Raw genomic sequence first — 22,977 nt, 5'->3', positions numbered from 1 at the left:
TCATTAATTTGAGAGACTATTTCATACAGTCCATTGAATTTCGCCTGAAGTGGATTTGTCAACATTGGAGATAAGGCAAGCACATTATCCCTCACCTTGTATTTTCTTTTGTTTTGGTCCGCTTATCAAACCAACACTTCATTTTGTTTTGAGAAATCTTCAAGTTTTGTCTCGCCAGATGACAAGCTTGGTATAGTTTATTTTTGAACTTCAAAACATAGTCTAACAAGTTAACATGTACATCCCCATCAATCCACTGTTCCTTTAACAAGGTCAAAGGTCCCCTCACTCTATGACCAAATACAAGTTCAAATGGACTAAAGCCCAGTGACTCCTGTACCAACTCTCTTAAGCCTGATTTATACTTATGCGTCAAGTGTACGCCATAGGCATCACGTACCCTACGCCATACCCACGTTGTAGGCACCATGTACCCTACGCCGTACCCTCGCTGTACCCTACGCCGTTGGGTGACGTGCACCTCCTCTAAATAGTAACTCACGCGTCGCGGCGATGCAGACCGCAACAACTGTGATTGGTTCGCTTGGTAGCATCGCATTTCCGGTTGCTTTTCTCCGCCATGTCTGTACACTGATGCGAAATAAATGGTTGGAGACAATGAACCAAATCGTCAAATCTACCTGCCGACATGGGAAAATATTTGAAATGCATTTCCTCGTCCATGTCTCTCACGAAGAAGCTCAACAGTGTCAGAGAAACCCCACTGCCAACTTGCGTTTTGGTGGTGAAGTGCAGAGCGATGCAGACACAACTACGCATGCTCGCTACGGCGTAGGGCTACGCAAAAATTAAATTGGGCCTACGGTGTAGGATACAGCGTATCCCGAACGCACAATTATAAATCAGCCTTTACCGTGAACAAAAGCAAATGTATTCCTTCATCCCAGTCTTTTCCATTTTCAACACAGTACGTCTTAATTATTGTTTTGAGGGTAGAATTAAATCTTTCTAAAGCCCCTTGTGATTCCGGATGGTACGCAGACGATGTAATTTGTTTAGCTCCCAGTTCATAAACTACCTGCTGGAATAATCCAGATGTAAAATTACTTCCTTGATCAGACTGGATTTCTTCATGCAAACCAAATAAAGTAAAAAACTTGTTAGAGCCTTCGCCAGTTTTAGCTTTAATATTTCTGAGAGGTATTGCCTCTGGGAATCTGGATGCAGTACACATAATAGTTAGTAAATACTGATGGACAGCTTTAGTCTTTGGCAATGGGCCAACACAATCCACTATAAATTTGGAAAAGGGTTCACCAAATGCAGGTATAGGCTGGAGTGGGGTCACTGGGGTGACCTGATTAGGTTTACCCACAACTTGACAAGTGTGACAGGATCTGCAAAAGGTCACAACATCTTTCCTCAAATTAGGCCAGAAAAATTCTCTCATAATCCTGTTTACAGTTTTATTCTCTCCAAAATGGCCACCTAAGGGCATACTGTGGGCCAAAGTTAAAATTTCAGTCCAATAAAATTTAGGAACTACAACTTGGTGAACAATTGCCCATTCCTCACTCGCAGGTATAGCAGGTGGCCTCCACTTCCTCATTAACACTCCATCCTTGAGATAATACCCTACTGCCACTTTCTTAATCTCATCGTCTGAGAGAGCTGTTTCTTATAAAGCTTCAATCTCAGGGTCTCGGTTCTGTTCTGCTATAAACTCCTTCCTAGACAGGGATAAATCTTCCTCATCAGACTTACTACTTGAATCCTGTTGAAACAATGAAGGCTGAAAGGTCCCTTACAAGTCATCATAACCTGAATCCTGGTCAACCTGATTTTGGCTATCATGGGTATCAGAATCATGCTGCACAGAACTGTCTGCATTGGCAGACTTTTTAGCCATACTTCGAGTTACTGCGATAAATATTAAAATCCATCTGTGGGTTGTCAGTGGTTGGCTTAGTTGTCAACTGCACTGCAGGAACAACATTACCATCTGCCAGGTCATTCCCTAACAGCAAAGTAACATCTTCCACCGGTAAACTGGAGCATAATCCGATCCTAACAGGTCCCGAAACAAACCCTGACTGTAAAGTTACCTTGTGCAATGGAACAGAAACAATGCTGCCCCCAATGCCTTTAATAAGATTTACCTCACCAGTGTCAGTCTCATTACCAAACTTTAGAATGCTGTCTAATATAAGTGATTGAGAAGCCCCAGTATCTCGAAGAATTTTCACTGGTACCGGGGTTGACCCTTCCATTACTAATACAAACCGATCTGACATAAAATGATCAAATCCCTTTTTAACTCAGTCAGACCTCTCAGTCCTTAACTGAGCCTCAGCAGAATGTTCAGAACCATGTGGGTTTATAGGTGCTTCAACATACAAATCAGAGGTATTTGGGACTGCCTCCTTTTCCTTTTTCTTCTTCAGGATGGAACTATTAGACATCATATGATGAGCTTTCTTACAATAGTAACAAGTAAGTCCAGAATATTTCTCCTTCAACTGCTTCCCTTCATCCTTACTCTTGTCACTAGTCCCAGCTTTAATTTCTGGTTTACCCTGGTTATCCCTGCTACTCTTTTGGAAACTCTTACTCGGGGTAAACATAACCTTGTGGGTTAAAGCAAACTCATCTGTTAATCTAGTAGACTCCTGCAAAGCAGCAGCATCCTTTTCATCTAAATATATCTTTATGTCACCAGGGACGCACCTTTTGAATTCTTCAATTAAAACCAACTCTTTCAAGCTGTTAAAATCATCATTTACATTTTTATATGTGCACCAGCGGTCAAAACACACAAACTTCTCATAAGCAAATTCCATATAAGTCTGGTTCACAGGTTTCCTCCAATTTCTAAACTTTTGCCTGTATGCTTCTGGGACCAACTCGTAAGCCTTGAGCACAGCCTGTTTCACTATGTCATAATCAGCTGCTTCATCAACTGTCAAAGCAGAATAGGCTTGCTGAGCCTTCCCCTTAGTTACACTTTGTAAGAGAATAGGCCAACCCTCTTTTGGCCATTTTAAACCCTGAGCAACCTTCTCAAAATGCTGGAAGTATTTATCAACCTCTGCCTCGTCAAATGGGGGTACCAATTTAACTTCCTGACTGGCCTCAAACTTATCACCAGAGTCTAACGCTAGACCCCTTTGCTGCAATTGCTCTATCTTTTTCAGTTTGAACATCCTCTACCTTTCTGCTTCCTCTGTTTATCTGCCTCTCTAGCCTCAATCAGCATCTGCCTGTCCACAGCCTCCATCTTTATTTTTTCTAACTTGTGCGGGAGCTCTAGCTCACTAGGTTTACTTTCAGGAAACACCTCCAACTCCTCCACTTTAAACACACCCTCAGATACATAATACTCAGCTATTATCCTCTGCATCTGTGACCTCCTCATTGTCAATTTCACCTTCACAAGTTTTAACCTTTTAGTAATACTCAACAACTCAATCCTTCTGGTGTCCTTCAGTGCCTCAGAGGTTGGCGCTTCCAGACATCTATCGACATCCATTGCTGCTGATTTTCCACACACAAATAAATCAAAAGGGATTTCTCCAATGAAACCGATAATTAATCAATACACCTCCAAATCTTTTCTTATATCGGATGCAGGCCCCAATTTTGTCCCCGTAACGCTTTAGAAATGAGTCAGCAGCAATAGACTACACCTAGAGTCTGTTTTTGATGTTAAATCCACTATCTTTATTAGTACCTACTAACAATATAGTAACTTAAGCAAGATAAACAAAAATTAACAGTGTTATGTGTATATATGTGGGTAAATATAACTCCCAAACTATTGAGCTCAGGGGAAACAAGGCTTGGAGTCTTGAGATGGTAAACTATGAAAGTTCAGTTCAACCACAGAATAGTTGAGGAGAAAGAGATATTTGTAATCCAGGGTAAATGTCGAGAGAAGGTAATAACGTTGAATTCCACAGCATCCATGGTGGTAAAACGAGAGAACAGTCGCTGTAGGTTTTATCCGTCGTCATTCCAAATCCACATACAAATTATCACCAAAAGTGACTTGTCACAAGGGATATCATCTTCAAGTGAATTTCCACACCACACCCAGGCAAGGGTTAACACATAAGTGGTCTTCACAGGAGACCCCAAATCCGATCCACTCCTATGGATAAAATGAGGTGACAACCACACATCGAATGTTCGCTGAATTGATAATTAACCCACCTTTGTGGGCAGAGGAAAGTTCGAAACAGTGACCCTTGGCCACTAGTTCCCTTGTTTTGAACCTTCCATTTTCCCTCCTTCATCTCCGTCTCACTGAGTATCTGTGTCCTTGGTTAAAACTAAACAAGCTGTGAGCGATGTAAGCAAGATGCAAGTAAGACTGATTTCCATTCTTAATTTCCCTCTCTCTCTCAAAATGACAGTCCACAGCAAACGAAATCTGGGGATTCATAACAATGGCCACTCCCCATTGTGAACTGACTGGTGTGCCAGTAGGTGGGATGACTGAGTGAATCCTTTCCCACATTGCGAGCTGGTGAACGGCTTCTCCCCGGTGTGAACTCGCTGATGACTCTGTAGGTGGGATGACCGAGTGAATCTCTTCCCGCAAACTGAGCAGGTGAACGGCTTCTCCCCAGTGTGAACTCGCTGATGATTCTGTAGGGTGGATGATTGGGTGAATCTCTTCCCACAGACTGAGCAGGTGAATGGTTTCTCCCCAGTGTGAACTCGCTGATGATTCTGTAGGGTGGATGGGTGAGTGAATCTCTTCCCACAGATTGAGCAGGTGAACGGCCTCTCCCCAGTGTGAACTCGCTCATGGCTCTGCAGGGGGGACGACTGAGTGAATCTCTTCCCACAGACTGAGCAGGCGAACGGCTTCTCCCCAGTGTGAACTCGCTGATGTGCCACTAGGTTGGATGACTCAGTGAATCTCTTCTCAGAGACTGAGCAGGTGAACAGCATCTCTCCAGTGTGAACTCGCTGGTGAGCCATTAGCTTAGACGAGCAAGTGAATCCCTTCCCACAGTCTGAGCAGGTGAACGGCCACTCCCCACTGTGAACTGACTGGTGTACCAGCAGTCTGGATGACTGAGTGAATCCTTTCCCACATTCTAAGCAGGTGAATGGCTTCTCTCCAGTGTGAACTCGCTGGTGTCTCTGTAGGTGGGATGACTGAGTGAATCTCTTCCCACATTCTGAGCAGGTGAATGGCTTCTCCCCAGTGTGAACTCGCTCATGACTCTGTAGGGTAGATGAATTAGTGAATCCCTTCCCACAGACTGAGCAGGTGAACGGCTTCTCCCCAGTGTGAACTCGCTGATGAATCTGTAGGCTGCATAACTTAGTGAATCCCTTCCCACATTCTGAGCAGGTAAACGGCTTCTCCCCAGTGTGAACTCGCTGATGACTCTGTAGGTTGGATGACTGAGTAAATCCCTTCCCACATTCTGAGCAGGTGAACGGCTTCTCCCCAGTGTGAACTCGCTGATGACTCTGTAGGTTGGATGACTGAGTGAACCTCTTCCCACAGACTGAGCAGGTGAATGGCTTCTCCCCAGTGTGAACTCGCTGATGTCTCTGTAGGGTGGATGAATTAGTGTAACTCTTCCCACAGACTGAGCAGGTGAACGGCTTCTCCCCAGTGTGAACCCGCTGGTGAGCCATTAGGTCAGATGACCAAGTGAATCCTTCCCCACAAATTCAGCAGATGACCAGCCTCTGCCCAGTGTGAATTGCCTGGTGTGTCCACAGGTGGGATGACCGACTGAATCCCTTCTCACACACAGATCAGATGAATGAACTTGTCTGGTGTGAACTTGTTGATGTACCTTCAATTGAGATAACCGAGTGAATCCACTCCCACTGTCTGAGCAGGTGAACGGCCTTTCCCCTGTGTAAAATGATGGGCGAGCCAGTCAGTCAGATGACCAAGTGAATCCCTCCCCAGAGTCTGAGCAGGAAGGATGGTCGATTGAATCCCTTGCTCCACTTCTCAAACATCTGGACAGAGACAGCAAAACTGTGTTTGAGATCCTAGGAGCTAAATTCCATCTCGTTTTTAACCTGTAAAAAGATTTACAAAATCCATCACTGGGTTAGGGCAACATTTCAGATGAGATTACTTGAGTTTTCAAGGTTTGATCTGGTATCACACTGTTACAGTGAGGTTCAACCCAAGTTGGAGAGAGAAATCATCTTCTAACTGGGCACAGTGCTGGTATCTGGAATGGCCATCAATTCCTTGATGCTCTTCCTGTCTCTATAAGAATGGGGCATTTCTGCCGTCTCCAATTTGTTCCTTGGCTCAGTTTGACTCTCTCCATTGGTGAGCAGCATGGATGCCTGGCCCCACAGTAACTGAAAGAGTATCAGGCAAGTTGTCTTTCTTGTCATGCATCTGGGATTTTCTTTTATGTATTATTAACTTAAAAGTGCCACAGTTTTAACACCATATACAAAATTCCTGCTGAGATGAATGGTTGGTCTGCACAGCTGTTAAAAGGACTTTGAATGAATTTTTGTACTATTTCAGGTTCTTGTCACAGTCACAGAAAATTACAACACAGAAACAGGCCCTTTGGACCATCTGGTTTGTGCTGAACTATTTAAACCACCCACTCCCATACCCCTACCATCCAGGTACCTATACAAACCTCTTAAATGTTGAAATTGAGCTCGCATGCACCACTTGTGCTGGCTGCTCATTCCACACCCGGATGACCGTCTGTGTGAAGAAGTTTCCCCTCATGTTCCCCTTAACGTTTCACCTTTTACCCATAACCCATGGTCTCTGGTTGTTGTCCCACCCCATCTCAGTGGTAAAAGCCAGCTTGCATTTACCCTATCTATACCCCTCATAATAGTGGTATACCTCCATCAAATCTCCCCTCAATCTTTTATGTTCCAAGGAATAAAGTCCTTACCTGTTCAATCTTTCCTAATAACCCAAGTCCTCCAGACCTGGCAACATCCTTGTGAATTTTCTCTGAACTCTTTCAACCTCTTTTACAACCTTCATGTAGGTAGGTGACCAAAACTGTACACAATACTCCAAATTAGGCCTCACCAATGTCTTCCACAAGTCAACATAACGTCTATCTATTGTTGTCAGTACTTTGGTTCGTGAAGGCCAATGGGCCAAAGTCTTTCTTTCCGTCACATCCATGACACCATTTTCAATAGACAATAGGTGCAGGAGTAGGCCATTTGGCCCTTCAAGCCGGTACTGCCATTCACTGTGATCATGGCGGATCATCCACAATCAGTACCCCGTTCCTGCCTTCTCCCCATATCCCTTGACTCTGCTATCATTAAGAGATCTCTTTCTTTCTTGAAAGCATTCAGAGAATTGGCCTCCACTGCATTCCACAGATCCACAACTCTCTGGCTGAAAAAGTTTTTCCTCAACTCCATGCTAAATGACCTACCCCTTATTCTCAAATTGTGGCCTCTGGTTCTGGACTCCCCCAACATCAGTGAATTAAAGACTTGTATTCCCAGATCCCTTTCTTCTACAACACTCCTCAGTGCCCAACCAGTCACTGTGAAAGACCTCCCTTGGTACGTCATACCAAAGTGCAACACCTCACACTTGTCTGCATTAAATTCCATTTTCCATTTCTCAAACCATTTTCCCAGTTGGTCCAGATTGCACAGCAGCCATGATAGTCTTCCTCACTGTTCACTGCACCACCAATCTTGGTGTCATCCGCAAATTTGCTGATCATCCAGATTACTGATATACATGACAAACAATAACAGATCCAGCACTGATCCCTGTGGCACACCACTAGTCACAGGCCTCCGGTCAGAGAGGCAACCATCTGCTACCACACACTGGCTTCTCCCAAAGACAGTGTCTCATCCAATTCACTGTCTCATCTTGAATGCTGAGTGACTGAACCTTCTTGACCAACCTCCCATATGAGACTTTGTCCAGTGCCTTGTTAAAGTCCATGTGGATAACATCCACTGCCTTGCCTGATAACTTCCTCGAGAGACTCTACAAGATTGGTTAGACATGACCTACCATGCTCAAAGCCCTGATGTCTATCCTTAATCAGTCCACACCTATCCAAATACTTACAGCATATCTCCAGTTCCTGCACATGCGTTCCAATAACTTTCCCACTACTGATGTCAAGCTCACCAATGTACAATCTCTTAGTTTATTTTTAGAGCCTTTCTCGAACAGCGGAACAACATTGGCTGTCCTCCAATCCTCCAGTACCTCACCTGTCTCTAAAGATCATTTAAATATCTGTCCTCGTGCCCCGACAATTTCTGCACTTGTCTGCCGCAGAGTCCCAGGGAACAACTTGTCAGGCCCTGGGGATTTATCCACGCTAATTTGCCTTAAGACAGCAAACACCTCCACCTCTGTAATCTGTACAGGGTCCAGGAAGTTGATGCTGCTTTGCCTCACTTCTATAGACTCTGTGTCCATCTCCTGTGTAAATACGGATGCAAAAAAAAATCTCCCACATCTATTTTGTCTCAGATCAGAACTACTGTTCTGATCTTGCATGGGATTATTTTTTTTTTCCCCCCTTGCAATCCTTTTTGCTCTTAACATATCTGCAAAATCCATGAGGATTCTCCTTCACCATGTCTGCTGGGGCAACCTCATGCCTTCTTTGTCTTTCATAAGTGTTCACTTGAATTTCCTGTACTTCATACGTACCCCATTTGTTCCTATCTGCCTGTACCTGGTATGCACCTCCTTTTTATTGATCTGGGAGATGAAGCACAAAGGGCTGATAGAGCTGCATGGTGGGAGGTGGGGGTGGGGGAAGGGTAAAACTAAAGTTGCAGGGGGAATGGGAGCCTGAATAACAGAACAGATAGTGGAGACGTTGTGGAGACAGTTGTTGTTCAGACCTCAGACAAAGACAGGAATGAAAAAGTTGAGCATGGTGCAGTGGATGTGCTCAATCCTGTATATTTCAATACAGGGAGTAGCGTAGGAAAGGCAGATGTGTTCAGAGCATGGATCAACACCCGGAATTATGACACTAGGATCTGGCAACTGTGGCCTGGGACAGGCTGCTTTGTGGCAAAGGTGTGCTTGGTAAATTGAGGCCTTCAAAGCAAAATTTTGTAAGCACAAAGTGGGTATGTGCTTGTCAGAATAAAAGATAAAGATAGAAACTGTATCTCTTGGTTTTCAAGAGATATTGAGAACCTGGTGAAGCACAAAATGGAGTTGGATAACAAAGATAGGCAGGTAGGTTCTTATGGAGTATAAGAAATTCAAGAGAAAACATAAGAAATAAATCAGGATGGCTAAAAGAAAGCATGAGATTGCCCTCGTAAAAAAGATAAAGGATAATTGTCGGGGATTCTAGAAATAGATTAACAACAAACGGATTGCAAGGCATAAAGTTGGTCCTCTGGAAGACTGGAATGGCAATCCACGTGTGGAACGAAAGCAGATGGGTGAGATCTTAATTTTTTTTTATCTCATTTACTCAGGAGATGGACAGAGTGTCAATGAGAGTGTGGAAAAGCAGCATTAAAGTTGTGGACCCTATACAGATTAAAGAAGAGGAGATGTTTGCTATCCTGAGGCAGATTAGGGTGGATAAATCTTGGGGCATGACAAGGTGCTCCCTCGGACTCTACGGGAGGCAAGTGCAGAAATAGTTGGGGCCCTAGCAGAGATAATTAAATCATCCTTAGTAATGGGAGAGTTATCAGAGGATTGTAGGGTAGCCAAAGTAATCTTGCTGTTCAACATAGAACATAGAAATCTACAGCATATTCCAGGCCATTCAGCCCACAATGTTGTGCCAACCATGAAACTTACTCTAGAAACTGCCTGGAATTTCCCTAGCACATAGACCTCTATTTTTCTAAGCTCCATGTACCTACCTAAGAGGCTGTTAAAAGACCCTCTTGTATCTGCCTCCACCACCACTGCTGGCAGTGCATTCCACACACCCATCAATCTCTGTGTAAAAAAACTTACCACTGACATCCCCTCGGTACCTATTTCCAAGCACCTTATAACTATGCCCCTCGTGTTAGTCATTTCAGCCCTGGGGAAAAACCTCTGGCTATCCACACGATCAATGTCCCTCATCATCTTATACATCTAAAAAAGGCTCTAAGCATAAACAAGGATATTATACATTGCTTTGATGATTTGTTGGAAGTTTGAAAAGGTATGAGGGTATAGATAGGGTAAATGCAAGCAGCTTTTTCCACTGATGTTGGGCAGGACGACAACCAGAGGTCATGGGTAAGTGACTTCCCCATTCATACAACAAATACAATACAGCACAATACAGGCCCTTCAGCCCACAATGCTGTGCCAGACATTACTTACTTTAAAAATTACCTAGAGTTCCCCATAGCCCTCTAATTTTCTACGCACCATGTACCTATCCATGAGCCTCTTAAAAGACCCTATTGTATCCGGCTTCATCACTGTGGCCGGCAGCCCATTCCACGCACTCACCACTCTGTGTAAAAAACTCACCCCTTGTGGTGATGTCACGTGTCAGGACGTGACTGGACAGAGTTCTGAGCATGAGCAGAAATGAAGAATGATCGAGAAGCATGGCAGTGTAAAACTTGTTTTTGCTGCTGTTAAATACAAGTTCAGTTCTGCAGAATATGGTTTGTGATTAGTAACCCACGGTACGTATAAAGAACACAACACCCCGACATCTCCTTCGTACCTGCTTCCAAGCACCTTAAAACTGTGACCTCTCTGCAGATTTTCTCTGGTTTGTGACTGGAGGCAGAACAAAGGTGATTTTCACAACAGCTGATGTAAAAGATTTTGTTCCCTTTCTCCGAGTTCCCGATCCTTGCATTTAGACAGCTGGAGCTCAGCTCTGTCTGAGAGACCCATCGGTTCCCATTCCCTCATCAGCCGGAAGCTCCCCGGGGCCCGTGTACGGATGGTGGGGCTGAGAGAGAGGGAAGAGAACAGGGCTGTCCCGGGATTGCGGGTCACGGTGTCTGGAGTCACAGCAATTTTCCCGAAATTCCCGCCCGCCCGGAGAGAATCGGCTGGAGATCAGTCCCTACCTGCGGTCGAAATCCTGGGCCTTTTGTATACAGTGCGCATGCGTCACATTCGGGAAGGTCACAACCTTGACGCCTGCGCATTCGGTCGGGGCTTCAGCGCCGGCGAAATTTGTAACGCAGGGTTTTATGGGTAATCACAGTGCCATTAACAGTTTCAGCAAGCGCCGGTTCCATGTCCATAACTCAAGTCTTTTTTGTGTGTATGGAAAATTCAGCAGCTGGTTTAAAGCAGAAAGCGGCTCCCATTAAAAAAAGTACTCAATATCAACGTGTATCTAATGCCGCAGTACAATACTCTTACAAATGTAGATATAAAACACAAGAGATTCTGCAGTTGCTGGAAATACAGAGACACACACACACAATGCTGGAGGAACTCTGCAGTTCAGGCAGCAACTAAGCAGAGGAGTACACAGTCTAGGCACGCTGAAGGAGCTCGTCCTAAATATTGCCTATTTCTTTCTTTCTTTCTACATTTGTTACCTGATCTGTTGATTTCCACCAGTAATTTGCAGAAATTAACCACCTTTTTTTCGATCAACCAGTTTCCAAATGTTTCTGATCTTTCATTTGTTGCCACATCGTGCTGGTCTCATTCCTCTTCCTCCTCGTAAACTCTAGACCCCGTAGTTCTCTGGAGCCCCAACGCCCTGACTCAGACTGACAACTCTTTGGTTTCTGACTCTGCTCCATCGAAGGTTCACTCGCTAGTTTGCTGTCGGACTTTAGAGGTGCATTGCAACAACCCAGCTGTCTGAAGCATAGTCCTTTGAAATTAGTGAAAATGACCCCAAACGTTGAAAAGAACAGGGAAGAAGGAGTTTAACCAACTTTATCCAGAGCCCCGGGGAACGTCAAAACAACATTGAGCTCATCGTCTTATTCAGCCTGGGGAAAATCATGCAGGTGTATAAGATAATGATAGGCATTCGTCGTGTAGGTAGTCAGAAGCTTTTCCCAGGGCTGAAACGGCTAACATGAGGGGGCATAGGTTTAAGGCACTTGGAAGTAGGTAATTTTTAAAATTTTTTAAATAAATAGTGGTGAGTGTGTGGAATGCACAGCCAGCGACAGTGGTAGAGGCGGATACAATAGGGTCTTTTAAAAGGCTCTTTGATAGTACATGGAGCTTAGGAAAATTGAGGGTTATGCTGTAGTGAAATTCTAGGCAGGCTCTGAAGTAAGTTTCATGGTCGGGACAACACTGTGGACCTGAGGGCCTGTAATGTGCTGTAGATTTCTATGATTCTATGAAACTCAAGGGAAATCTGCTATCCCACGGAGTGGGGACCAGTTACAACCTGTTATCACAGAGAGAGTGAGAGGATAATGGCAGGGATAGATTTTGATATACTGACATGGAACAGAAACATGGGCAGGGACCAGATGGGCCGAGTGGCCTCTCTAGTGTACATTGTGAGTGTGGTAGAGACAGTAAGGACGTGAGACACGGGATTTGATATAGAACTGATTTATCTTTCACAGATCCACAATATTGAACATCAGTCTAGTTTAAGGCTAACATCAGTAGAACAGACTCCTCCAATGCTCAGTGACCAGGGTTCAGTCCTGGGTGCGATGAGCAGTCGCAAGAACTGCAGATTCTGACAGTAACAGTCCCTCATGAACCTGCAGCTGCCGTCAGTCACCGTGATGGTTAAACATTTAACACGGAGCTAATTTGACCTTCCTCCCTGATGTGAAATTACTGGTGTTGCAGCTGCTGGGATGATTGAGTAAAACTCTTTGCTCACTCCGGGCAGAAATGTGGCCTCTATTTATTGTGAACTCACCGGAGCATCACAAGGTGGGTTAACTGAATGAGTCTCTTCGCACACACGGAGCAGGTGAACGGCCGCTTCCCAGGGCGAAGCTGTTGGTGTATCTGCGATGTCCCACTGAATCCCTTCCAAAATGAGAGCCAGTGGATGACATCACACTGCTATCAACGTCATGGCAATGTATCCAATCAGATCACGGACATGGACACGTGACCGGGCTCTCCTTGTAGCGAGTGGGGCGCCGTCTTCTCCAGCATCTCCATCTCCACATTCAAGGATCGGCGACATTCAAGCGCTGTTGAACTGACAGATACAGCGGGACTAACGTGCTGTTGTGTTTGAGATTCCCATACACAAATCCTTTGACTTTTCTACACTGTTAAAAGTTTACAAAGCACATCAGTGGGTGAAGGACAACATTTCAACTCAGATAATTTAGTCTTCATTGTGACCTCTGATAAAACAGCTCAAAACAATTCGGAGGAACAACGCCTCATCTTCTAACTGGCCACCGTTCAGGCATTCCTGCACAATATCAAACTCTCCGCAAAGCAAAGAAAAAAAAGACCATCAAACACCAAATGTGCAGTGAGAAAAATATCGAGCAAACAACTACAGTGCACGAGCGTGCACGGCCACGAGACAGTCGTCACTGTTGTCTCGGTTCAGCGCAGAGACGAGTAAACCGGAGAAGGGTTCAGGGGACCGAGGGAGCGACGGACGCGCTGACGTGTGTCGGGAGGGGAGGGGATGACGGAGAGCGGGAACTGTATAGGGGAGTGAGGGGTGGTCGGAAACAGCGTGGGCGGAGGGGAGGATGGGGATGACGGAGACGGCGGTGGGCTTGTAGGGATGAGAGGATGCGACAGACACAATAAAGTGTGTAGCGGGTAGAGGGGTGACGGAGGCTCCGAACTGTAAACGGGAGAGAGGAGTTCACAGAGACGGTTTGCGGCGTAGGGGAGGTAGGGGTGCCGGATATGAGGGGGGTGGGGGTGGTGTTGTGGAGCCGGGTGGTGGATATGGGAAGTAGTGTAAGTGTAGGAGTGGTAGCGAAGGAATTCCAGCATCTCAGCCCCCCCCCCCCCGCTCAAGAGGTCGATATCTTCCAACTTGAATTGTTTGTTCCGCTTTGTGGAGACTCGCAGTGAAGGGAAACTATATGGGGCACCATTTTCTGGTTCCCCTCGTCTGGAGAGAGTCAGGACTCTACACTCTCTTACCAACATTTCTGCTTCGCTCTTCTTCCACCTCTCAACGAACATTGAATCATTTTTGAACATCTGAACGGGTTTCCCACGTTCCTCGATTATTTAAAAAAAAGACTCTCGTTCTGCGCTGCAGCGGGGTCCTTGTGTTTGGGAGAATTATTTTCCTCGCGTTGCCGCTTAGTCGTGCGCCGATGGTGTTTTGTATTCCTTTGTCCAACCTGTTGTTTATGTCTCTGTGGAGGAATCTATCTCTTTCCCCCGCTCCTGTGTTGAGTCGTCACCGCTCACCGTGACAGAGTCCGCCATTTCTCCAGACCTGTCGCAAGCCTTGCCGGTGACCACAGTGACACTATCTGCCTTTCACCCTGCACTCATAAATTCCCTGCTGTGCGGAAACCTGCCCGTGTCTGAACTACACGCAGCATTTGGTACACCTGTATACCTGTGCGTTGATGCAAATAGCGAATCAGCCAATCATGCGGCAGCGTCTCAACACATAAGCATTGTGCAGATATGATGACGAGGTTCAGTCCCTGTTGAGTCCAAACGTCAGACAAAGGAAGAAATGTGATCGAACTGACGTTGAACATGGGATAATTATTGCTGACAGACGGAATGGTTTGAGAATTTCCCAAGCGACTAATCTTCTGGGATTTTCACGCACATCAGTGAATCAAATAACCACACGTTGCCACAGCGGCGTGCGGAAGAGCATCCGTGAACACACAACACGTCGAGCCTTGTAGTGGATGGGCTGCAGCGGCAAAAGGCGGCACCGGCTTCCACTCCTGTACCTGACAACCCGGCCACTGAGTGGGTGTTTACTGAAGTAGCTTCAACTGCAGAGGAGTCAACAGGTTCACCACCTTATGGGAAATGTACTTCCCCCTCATCTCCGTCCTAAATCTAATTCCCGAATCTTGAGTCTGTGATCCCCAAGTGTAGTCTCACCCGCCAGTGGTAATGATTTCCCTGCCTCTGATTTACCCATCTCTCTTTCATTACTTGGTTCATTTCAGTCCGATACCCTCTCCTTCTTCTGAAGTACAGTCAGTTTACTCCCAGGAGACACATAGGCTTAACCCCGTCATCACTATAATCTATTCCTCGGTACTACCTCTAGAGCCAAACCAAATTCCGTGACATGGTGTTGCAGGTCTACAAAACTATGGTTAGAATACATTTAGAGTATTGTGCTCAGTCCTAAACGTACAACATTGACCATAGCACTGTGCAGCACAGGAACCGGCCACTCGGCCCACAAAGTTGTGCCGACCAGCATGAGTGGAGCCACTGGAAAATGGGCTGAAAACTTTGCAGATGTGATTCAATGCAGGAAAGTGTAAGGTGTTGTGCTTTGGGAACTCCAACCCGGGTAGGAATTACACAGTAAACGGTAGTGAATTGTGGCGTGCGGGGGAACAGAGAGATCTGGGAATACAGTCCCATAATCCCGAGATAGGGTCACAAAAAAGCTTTCGACACCTTGGCCTTCATAAATCAAACTACTGAGTACAAGAATTGTGACGTTATATTGCAGTTGAATGTGACGTCAGTGAGGACAAACTTCTATTGTTTGTCGTTCTGATCAACAATCTACAGGAAATATGTGAATAATTTGAAAGATTGCAGAGAAAATTTCAATGATGTTCCCAGGACTTTGGGATCTGCGTTATAGGGTAATATTCAATAGGTTGGGTCTTGCCCAAATGAGGCTTTACCACTTCAGGTTGGATGACTCTAGAGGAGATCATAGGTTACGGGTAAAAGATGAAATACTTAAGGGTCAGAGGAGAGGGAAGTTCACTCAGAGGTCGGTGTGAGTGTGGAATGAGTTGTCTGGGGAAGTGGAGAACGTAGGTTCAATTGCAACATTCTGTAGCCACTTGGACAGCTACGTGGATTGGGGGGGGAGGGGTGGATAGTATGAAAGACTCTTTTCCGGGTGCAGGCCGATGGGACTAGAGCAGGGAACAGGTCAGAACAGTTTGGAAGAAACAAGGTGTATGTTTATGTGTGTTTTGTTCAATAAGTACAGCCCATCCCAAAGAATGCTCTCCAGTAATTTACATATCCTGACGTGAGGTGGGTCATTGTATTCCAATATTATTCATCCGGCTTCCTAAATAATATAATAACATTTATCCCTGGCTTTCTGGGATCTTGCTTGTGGCTAGAGAGAGGACAAATGTATTGCTGAAGTCCCCAGTAATGTCATCTACTCCATCTCACAATAATGTGCAGTGTAGCCCCCCAGGCTCTGGAAGGTTCTCGAACTTAATTCTCTTTAAGTCAGTGGACAAGACGTCCTTACTGGTGCGGTATTTACAGCAGGAAAAATACCCTTCAGCCCATGTGCCAAAGCGACCGAGATCTGCATTCGATTTAATTCCAGTTTCAGGGGGAATGGGTCAGACGCAGACAGACAGAACTAGTTTAGGTGCTCACCTGGTCGGCATGGAAGGGCTGTGTTGAAGGACCCGTGCCAATGTTGAAAGGGATGGATCTCTTCCGAGACATTGATTCTGTATCTTTCAATAGATGCTGCCTGACCTGCTAAGTTTCTTGAATTTTTTGCATCCCGTTCTGGTCAACATTCAGTCGAGAAGATGTCTTGTGCTGGGAGAATGCAGTGGAGGTTTACCGGGACTCTGGGATACGTGTCATGGGGTGAGATTGGATTGTGTTGAAGTCCAGTGTTAATGTGCAGAAGGATCCCAGGATCCAGTTCATCGCTCCCGGAAAGTGGCTGCATGGGACAATGAGATGGTAAAGAAGGCGTACGGTCTGTTTACTTTTAATAAGCGTGGCAGTGAGCCCCAATGTCAGGTAGCTGGGTTGCAGTTTACTAAATCTCTAGATGAACCGCATCTGGCATATTGCATTATATTACCGGGAAAATGTCGATGCTTTGGACAGTGAGTAGAAGAGGGTAAACATGACGCTGCCTGGATAAGGAGAGATTGAGCAATCGAGGGATATTTGCTCGGGAACAGTAGAGGCTGAGGAAGGCCACACCGAGGAGTATGGGTATATGAGAGTCGCAGACAGAGTGGATAGCCGCTTCCTTTTTTCCTTGAGGAAGAAATGTCTGATACCAGAGGGAATGTATTTAAGGTGAATGGGGGAAACAGCATCTCATTACAAACAACAGAAAATCTTCCGATGCTGGAAATCCAAGCAACGCACACAAATTGCTGCAGGGACTCAGCAGGCTCGGCAGCATCGATGAAAAATAAAAGTCCAGTCGACATTTCTGGTCGGGAACCTTACAGTCCTTTTTCGCAGCATTTATTTATTTGTTTGTTCATTTGTTTGTTTGTTTACTTATTTAAATTTAGTGTAATTTTGTATCATTTCCAACCACTCCTGTTGTAATAAAACAACTTATGTAAGCCAGTGATGTTAAACATGATTCAGAATGTTTAAAGGAGATGTTCTTTACGTTTTTTGTTTTCACTCTCATCGTGGCGGGTGTCTGGAAGGATTGCCGAATGTGATGGTGGAGGCCGATTCCATGGAGGTTATCAGATACCACATGAATGCGTAAACATGGAAGGATGTGCACCTTGTGTAGGCAGAAGGAATGGCTGTAGTTAGTCATGAAATTGTCCGTTCGATTAGTTCAGAACAACGCAGTGAGCAGGAGGGCCTGTTCCCCTGCTGTACTTTTCCATGCAGGCGAGACCACAGCGGAGTAACTGTGCGCATTTCTGGTCGCCCGCCTCAGGGAGGACGTGTTTAATCTCGAAAGGCGCAGAAATGACTCACGAATTTGTTTGCTGGGACCGGAGGACTCGAATCAAAAGGAGACGGTACAGTGACTGTGCAATGATCCCAACACCGAGGGCGATGCAGCACCGATTATCCTCCCCGACCCTACCCTCAGATTCAATTGTAGGTGACGTTAATGGTGGCAAATGGCACAACTGGTCCATAATGGAAGCGGTGTGACGTAATTCACAAACACCGTCATTGAGTTGTTGTGCTCGCAATGAGAGGTGGTGCGTGACGTAATGACCAGAGTCTGAGGGGATTATTTTTAGGTTTCCTCATAATGGAAGTAAAGGCACACGAACGGGGCATGTTTTGTTCGCAAATCTTACGAGCTGGCAGTAAATGAGCTCTGATTCCAGAATTTGTACCCGCGCCTGCAGCCCACAGTACTGATAGCATAACTAAGAAAATGCATGTGAATTGCCTCCCCTCCCTCACCTCCAGCCACACAGTGACTGTGGGTAGAACTTACCAACAGGATGGGACACTCTAGTGGAGCTATATCAGCGGGAACCTGAACTCTCATTGTCCAGCTTCCCAGAACCGATGGCAACTTTAATCGTTTCCATTTGGTTGCCTCTCACTCTTCGAAGATCCAAGAGATAAATACCCATCCTGGCAAACTCTCCCCATAAAAGAGCCCCAATGTCCAAGCAACATCCTTAAATATCTTTTCTACATTCCTCCCGGTCTAACCATAGTCCGCTCTTTTTCACACACACACACACACACACACACACACACACACACACACACACACACACACACACGCACACACACGCACACACAGACAGACAGGCGCGCACATACATACACACACACACAAACACAATATCTCTCCTGTTCTCCCAACCCCACGCGTGCACCGCTCTCGTTTCATCACCTCATTCAGCCACTCTCTCACGTCTCTCCCTCACACTCGCGTCCCTGTCTCCCTCCCTCTCTTTCCCCTCATTTCCTATTTTTACGGCCCACATCACTGTTGTTACTAATTTCCCGGAGCTGCCGGTCGATGGGACAGTTCGCCCGGGAATAACACCTGGGATCGGGCGGTGAATCTGGGTTGTGCTCAGGACGCGGCTTTATTAATGACCTGTCGCACCCAGTTGAACGGATATTTCACCGCGCTGATCACCTGCTCCCTGAATTTCGACTGAGTCACAGCGTAAATAAATGTGCTCGTGCAGCAGCTGAAATTCTTCAGCAAAATCCTGGCGTTGTGAAAGATCACCTCAGAATCATTGAAATCGAATCCAATTCCTTTGATCTCATAATACATGAAATTTACAACTAGTGTCAGCCACAGGGTGATGAAGCTTCCGGAGATGGCGAGGAGTAAGATCACAGACCTCCTCCTGCTCTCCATCTCCGGGTCACTGCGATTCTCGCCTTTGCCCTGACCTCTCAGTCCCCTACGGACCCGACTGGCCACTAAAATGTGCCTGAATGTCAGAGCGTTGAGTAACAGGATCACAACGAATGAACGGATTCAAAACTATATCAAGCTAATCGTATACTACCCATCCGGGGTCAGTGAAAATATATTCCATAAGCTTGCAGAACCATGTTACATTCTCGATGATCTCTCTGGGTTCCCAGAGGAAGTAACGGGGAACATTTTTTCAGAAAGGACAGCACGGCGGTTGTTGTTAGAACCACAGCCGCAGTTTTCCCGGTGCAATATTTTGTTTTTAGTTTCTGACAGCAAATAGCGACAAAGCGATCAACAGTGAACATGACGGTGAACCAGACAGAACAGTATGTGGCTGTGAACCTCAGTACCTCGACAACTCTGCACATCGGGGTAGTGTTCAAAAAATTCCACGGAAAGTAATAATTTATGACTTGACGCACAAAGACCTCGGTGACAACGGTCAGTAGATCCGCCGCTGCCGTGGCCACCAGGTAGCGGGTGGTACAGGTAGAGAGGCCACACTTTCCCCGGGACAGGATCACAATCGCCACTAAGTTCACTGCAGGGAGAGAGACAGAGAACAGACACTGGGAATTATTGAACACATACTCCGGGAATGGACACGGGTTCGGGTTTCCGCCAATGGCCATGAGCGCCAGAGGCGGTGAACAGCTGCTCAACTAACACCAAGCACGGGTCACACTGTCTCAGACCTGCCTTCCCCACTGTGGAGATATGACGAGATGTGGGTAATCGTCGGGAACAACAGCGATCCAGTTCCGATGGGGCCAGTTTCACTGATTTAACCTTGACTGACCGGGCCTCTGGAAAACCCAACACTCATGTGGCTGGAAGTAGGTGCAGAGGAGATGTCAGGGGTAAGTTTTTTTTAAATTACTTTATCTACAATTTTCAGTTTTACAAAGACAAAATATATTGAAGACAAAACAATACAAAGGAAATACCGCGCCAGGCGGAGAACAGACAAAACAAATCAAAAACCAAAAAAAAAAAAAAAACAAAAAGGTTGCCAGACAATTTACAAGATTACATAAGCAATGTGCAGTAAAGTGAATGAAGGAATCCGGTTAGGCACCACACCCGCTCATGAGACTATGCAGGTCAAGGTCACTGTGTATGTGAGGTAATGTGACACTGAGCCAATAAGGGTCCCCATATTCTCTCAAATGTATTCTGTGTATTGGGTTTGTGCGGACGCAGTCTTTCCATTTGTATAACAGACAACATCTGCTTGAGCCAGTGTGCGAAGGTGGGTGGAGTAGCAGACTTCCAGCTCAGAAGAATAAGTTTCTTCGCCACCACCATTCCCAGATGCAGAGCAATCTGCATGTCCCGGCAACTCAAGAGTCTCTGCAGAACATCCAAAGATGGCGAGGTCGTGATTGGGCTGAATGTCTCTGGAATAGACTTTTGAGACCCACTCAAAAATTGCAGTCCAAAAGTTGTATAATGTAGGGCAAAACCAGAAAAGATGTGCTAGTGAGCCCTCGGCAGAGCGGCACTTGTCGCATTCAGGAGACACGGATGGGAAGATGCGATTCGGTCTTGCTTTTGAATAATGCAATCTATTTATCACCTTGTACTGCAGGGGTCCCCAACCTTTTTTGCAGTGCGGACCGGTTTCATGTTGACAATATTCTTGCGGACCGACGGACCAGCCGACCGGAGGGGCGGGATGGTTGCCAACGGACAAGAGTAGCAGTCAAATACGTTGCGTTTGCCCAATGAAAGACTACAATGACCATGAAGCCTTGCGCGGGCATCAGTGCGCATGCGTGCACCTGCCGATTATTTTTTTTCCGCAAATTGTTTTTGGCGATTCTATTCGGAGGTGGATGTTAACTACGACCGGAATATGGGTGATAAGTGGCGAATACACTCAATTTCGTTTCTAAAAGGCTTTATCTAACGAATTTAATATTAAACACACAGCGCATTTTCCTCGCATGAATATAGCGATAAGTCAATGATCGGGGAGGACAGGGGAGTTTGAAGTAAGTATTGGACGAACTTCCAGTACAATTGTCAGAAGCAGGTTCGATATTATCATTTAAAGATAAATTGAATAGGTATATGGACAGGAAAGAAATGGAGGGTTATGGGCTGAGTGCAGGTCGGTGGGGCGAGGTGAGAGTAGCATTCGGCACGGACTAGAAGGGCCGAGATGGCCTGTTTCCGTGCTGTAATTGTTATATGGTTATATAAGTCAATAGCATCATAACATTTGAAGTAACGTTTGGATATTAAACACAGCGCATATTTTCCCCGTATGAACTTATAAAATCATTGCAATGCACCAATATCGCTGAATCAGTGGGAGCCCTGGGCTTGTTTTCCTGCAACAAGACGGTCCCATCGAGGGGTGATGGGGGACAGCGATACTCGAATGGGGTTCCTTATGTTCAGTCTAATCCGCAATTTAGTTTTTGTTACATTCATCGCAGAGATATGTTGGAAATGGAAGCAATGTTTCCGGTGCTTCCGCGGCTATCTCAGGATATGGAGCCTTGACTTTGATCCAGAATGCCGGCAGAGATGTTATGTCAAACAGACTTTTCAGCCCGCCGTCATTTGCAAGCTCGAGGAGTTGATCTCCTTCCCGCGCTGACATGGACGACGCGCGCGTGATGGCTCAACAGGGCGTGACAGGGAATGAGGAAAGGTGCAGCTGACTCCTATCGCCAAATCATATCGTTTCCTCGCGGCCTGGTAGCGCATGCTCTGCGGCCTGGTATCGGTCCGCGGCCCGGTGGTTGGGGACCGCTGCTCTAAATCACATTTCCCCTTAGAGTTGTCTTTCAAAAGCCCCGATAGAACTCTAGACAAGGTGCCACTCAAACCATCCCATTCAGATCTCCCCGGAGAGCTGCTTGTCTCCAGCACTGGGGCAATTCAGAACAAGGTGTCACCAAAGGCCCAAGAGCTCGCTCTGATGAATAACTCATAAGCAATCAACACCCCAATGTAAAACTTTCCCAGTCACGCATGCGCGGGGAGATGTCCGTCCCGAGCACTGGCACCACTCTGGTCAACGTCCCATTAAAGGCAAGAGCAACGTTCGAGTCGATCCCGTGAGTTAGGGGAGAGGCGGAGGTGTACTTTCTTTTGTCATTACATATGAACATTCAGAATGTTCTTTTAACAGGTTCGATACCATTGCCGGATATTTGTGCAATGATCATTAAGTTAGAAACTTGGAAAGTGATCATAACCAGGTTCACGCCGGTTAACACACAGAATAAACAAACATGAATTGCTCTGCTCACTCACCAGGACCTCCCATGACGGCAATGAACACTCGTAATATTTTATCCACACTCAAGTACCTGTCCAACATTGCAGACATTTTCCCTGTGCAGTAATCTGTCCTCCTGTGCCACAGGCGATCTCCCGGAATGAAATGTTCATGCAGCGCATGCCTGGGGTTTTAATACCATTCAGCGACTCCACGGGGACAGATTCCAACAGCTTTAAAACTAAAGCTTTAAAAAAAATATTTACATTCCGATTACGTCAGGCAAGTGCAATCCCCGCCGAGACCGTTTGTGATTAATTTAGGAATTAATTGTGAAACTGCAAACAATGGGAATTGTGATGGTGCTGAAGGGTGTAAATTGCTGGAGGCAGTCCTCCAGCAAAGGGGTTTTGTTTCAATAACCATCAGACCCAACTCTCTACCTCAGTTTCGTCCATCGGTTGAAGAGATTGACTGAGAGTAAAACAGCCATTCCACTCTGATTCACCGCCAATTGTAATCACAGCTCACCGCACTGTA

At 45.9% G+C, this 22,977-nt stretch overlaps 2 protein-coding genes and 1 pseudogene across 3 annotated transcripts in view; 1 reads left to right on the top strand and 2 right to left on the bottom strand.

Moving 5' to 3' along the window:
• LOC140208517 (NACHT, LRR and PYD domains-containing protein 3-like) overlaps positions 1 to 22,977 on the top strand; it is a 467,255-nt gene that overhangs the window by 325,155 nt on the left and 119,123 nt on the right. The window lies entirely within an intron of this gene.
• Positions 2,005 to 11,008, bottom strand: LOC140208533 (uncharacterized). Its single transcript, XM_072277277.1, has 2 exons — positions 10,644 to 11,008; positions 2,005 to 6,021 (listed from the first exon to the last, which is right to left on the bottom strand). Exon 2 carries the CDS (start codon positions 5,620 to 5,622, stop codon positions 4,402 to 4,404), a length of 1,221 nt encoding a protein of 406 aa, XP_072133378.1. The 5' UTR covers positions 5,623 to 6,021; positions 10,644 to 11,008; the 3' UTR covers positions 2,005 to 4,401.
• Positions 18,837 to 22,548, bottom strand: LOC140207838 (probable G-protein coupled receptor 139; annotated as a pseudogene).

The sequence above is a fragment of the Mobula birostris genome, chromosome 13 (assembly GCF_030028105.1).
Source record: "Mobula birostris isolate sMobBir1 chromosome 13, sMobBir1.hap1, whole genome shotgun sequence".
NCBI lineage: Eukaryota > Metazoa > Chordata > Chondrichthyes > Myliobatiformes > Myliobatidae > Mobula > Mobula birostris.
Note: the sequence above shows the minus strand (reverse complement) of the source record. Positions and strands in the feature narration are given on the sequence as shown.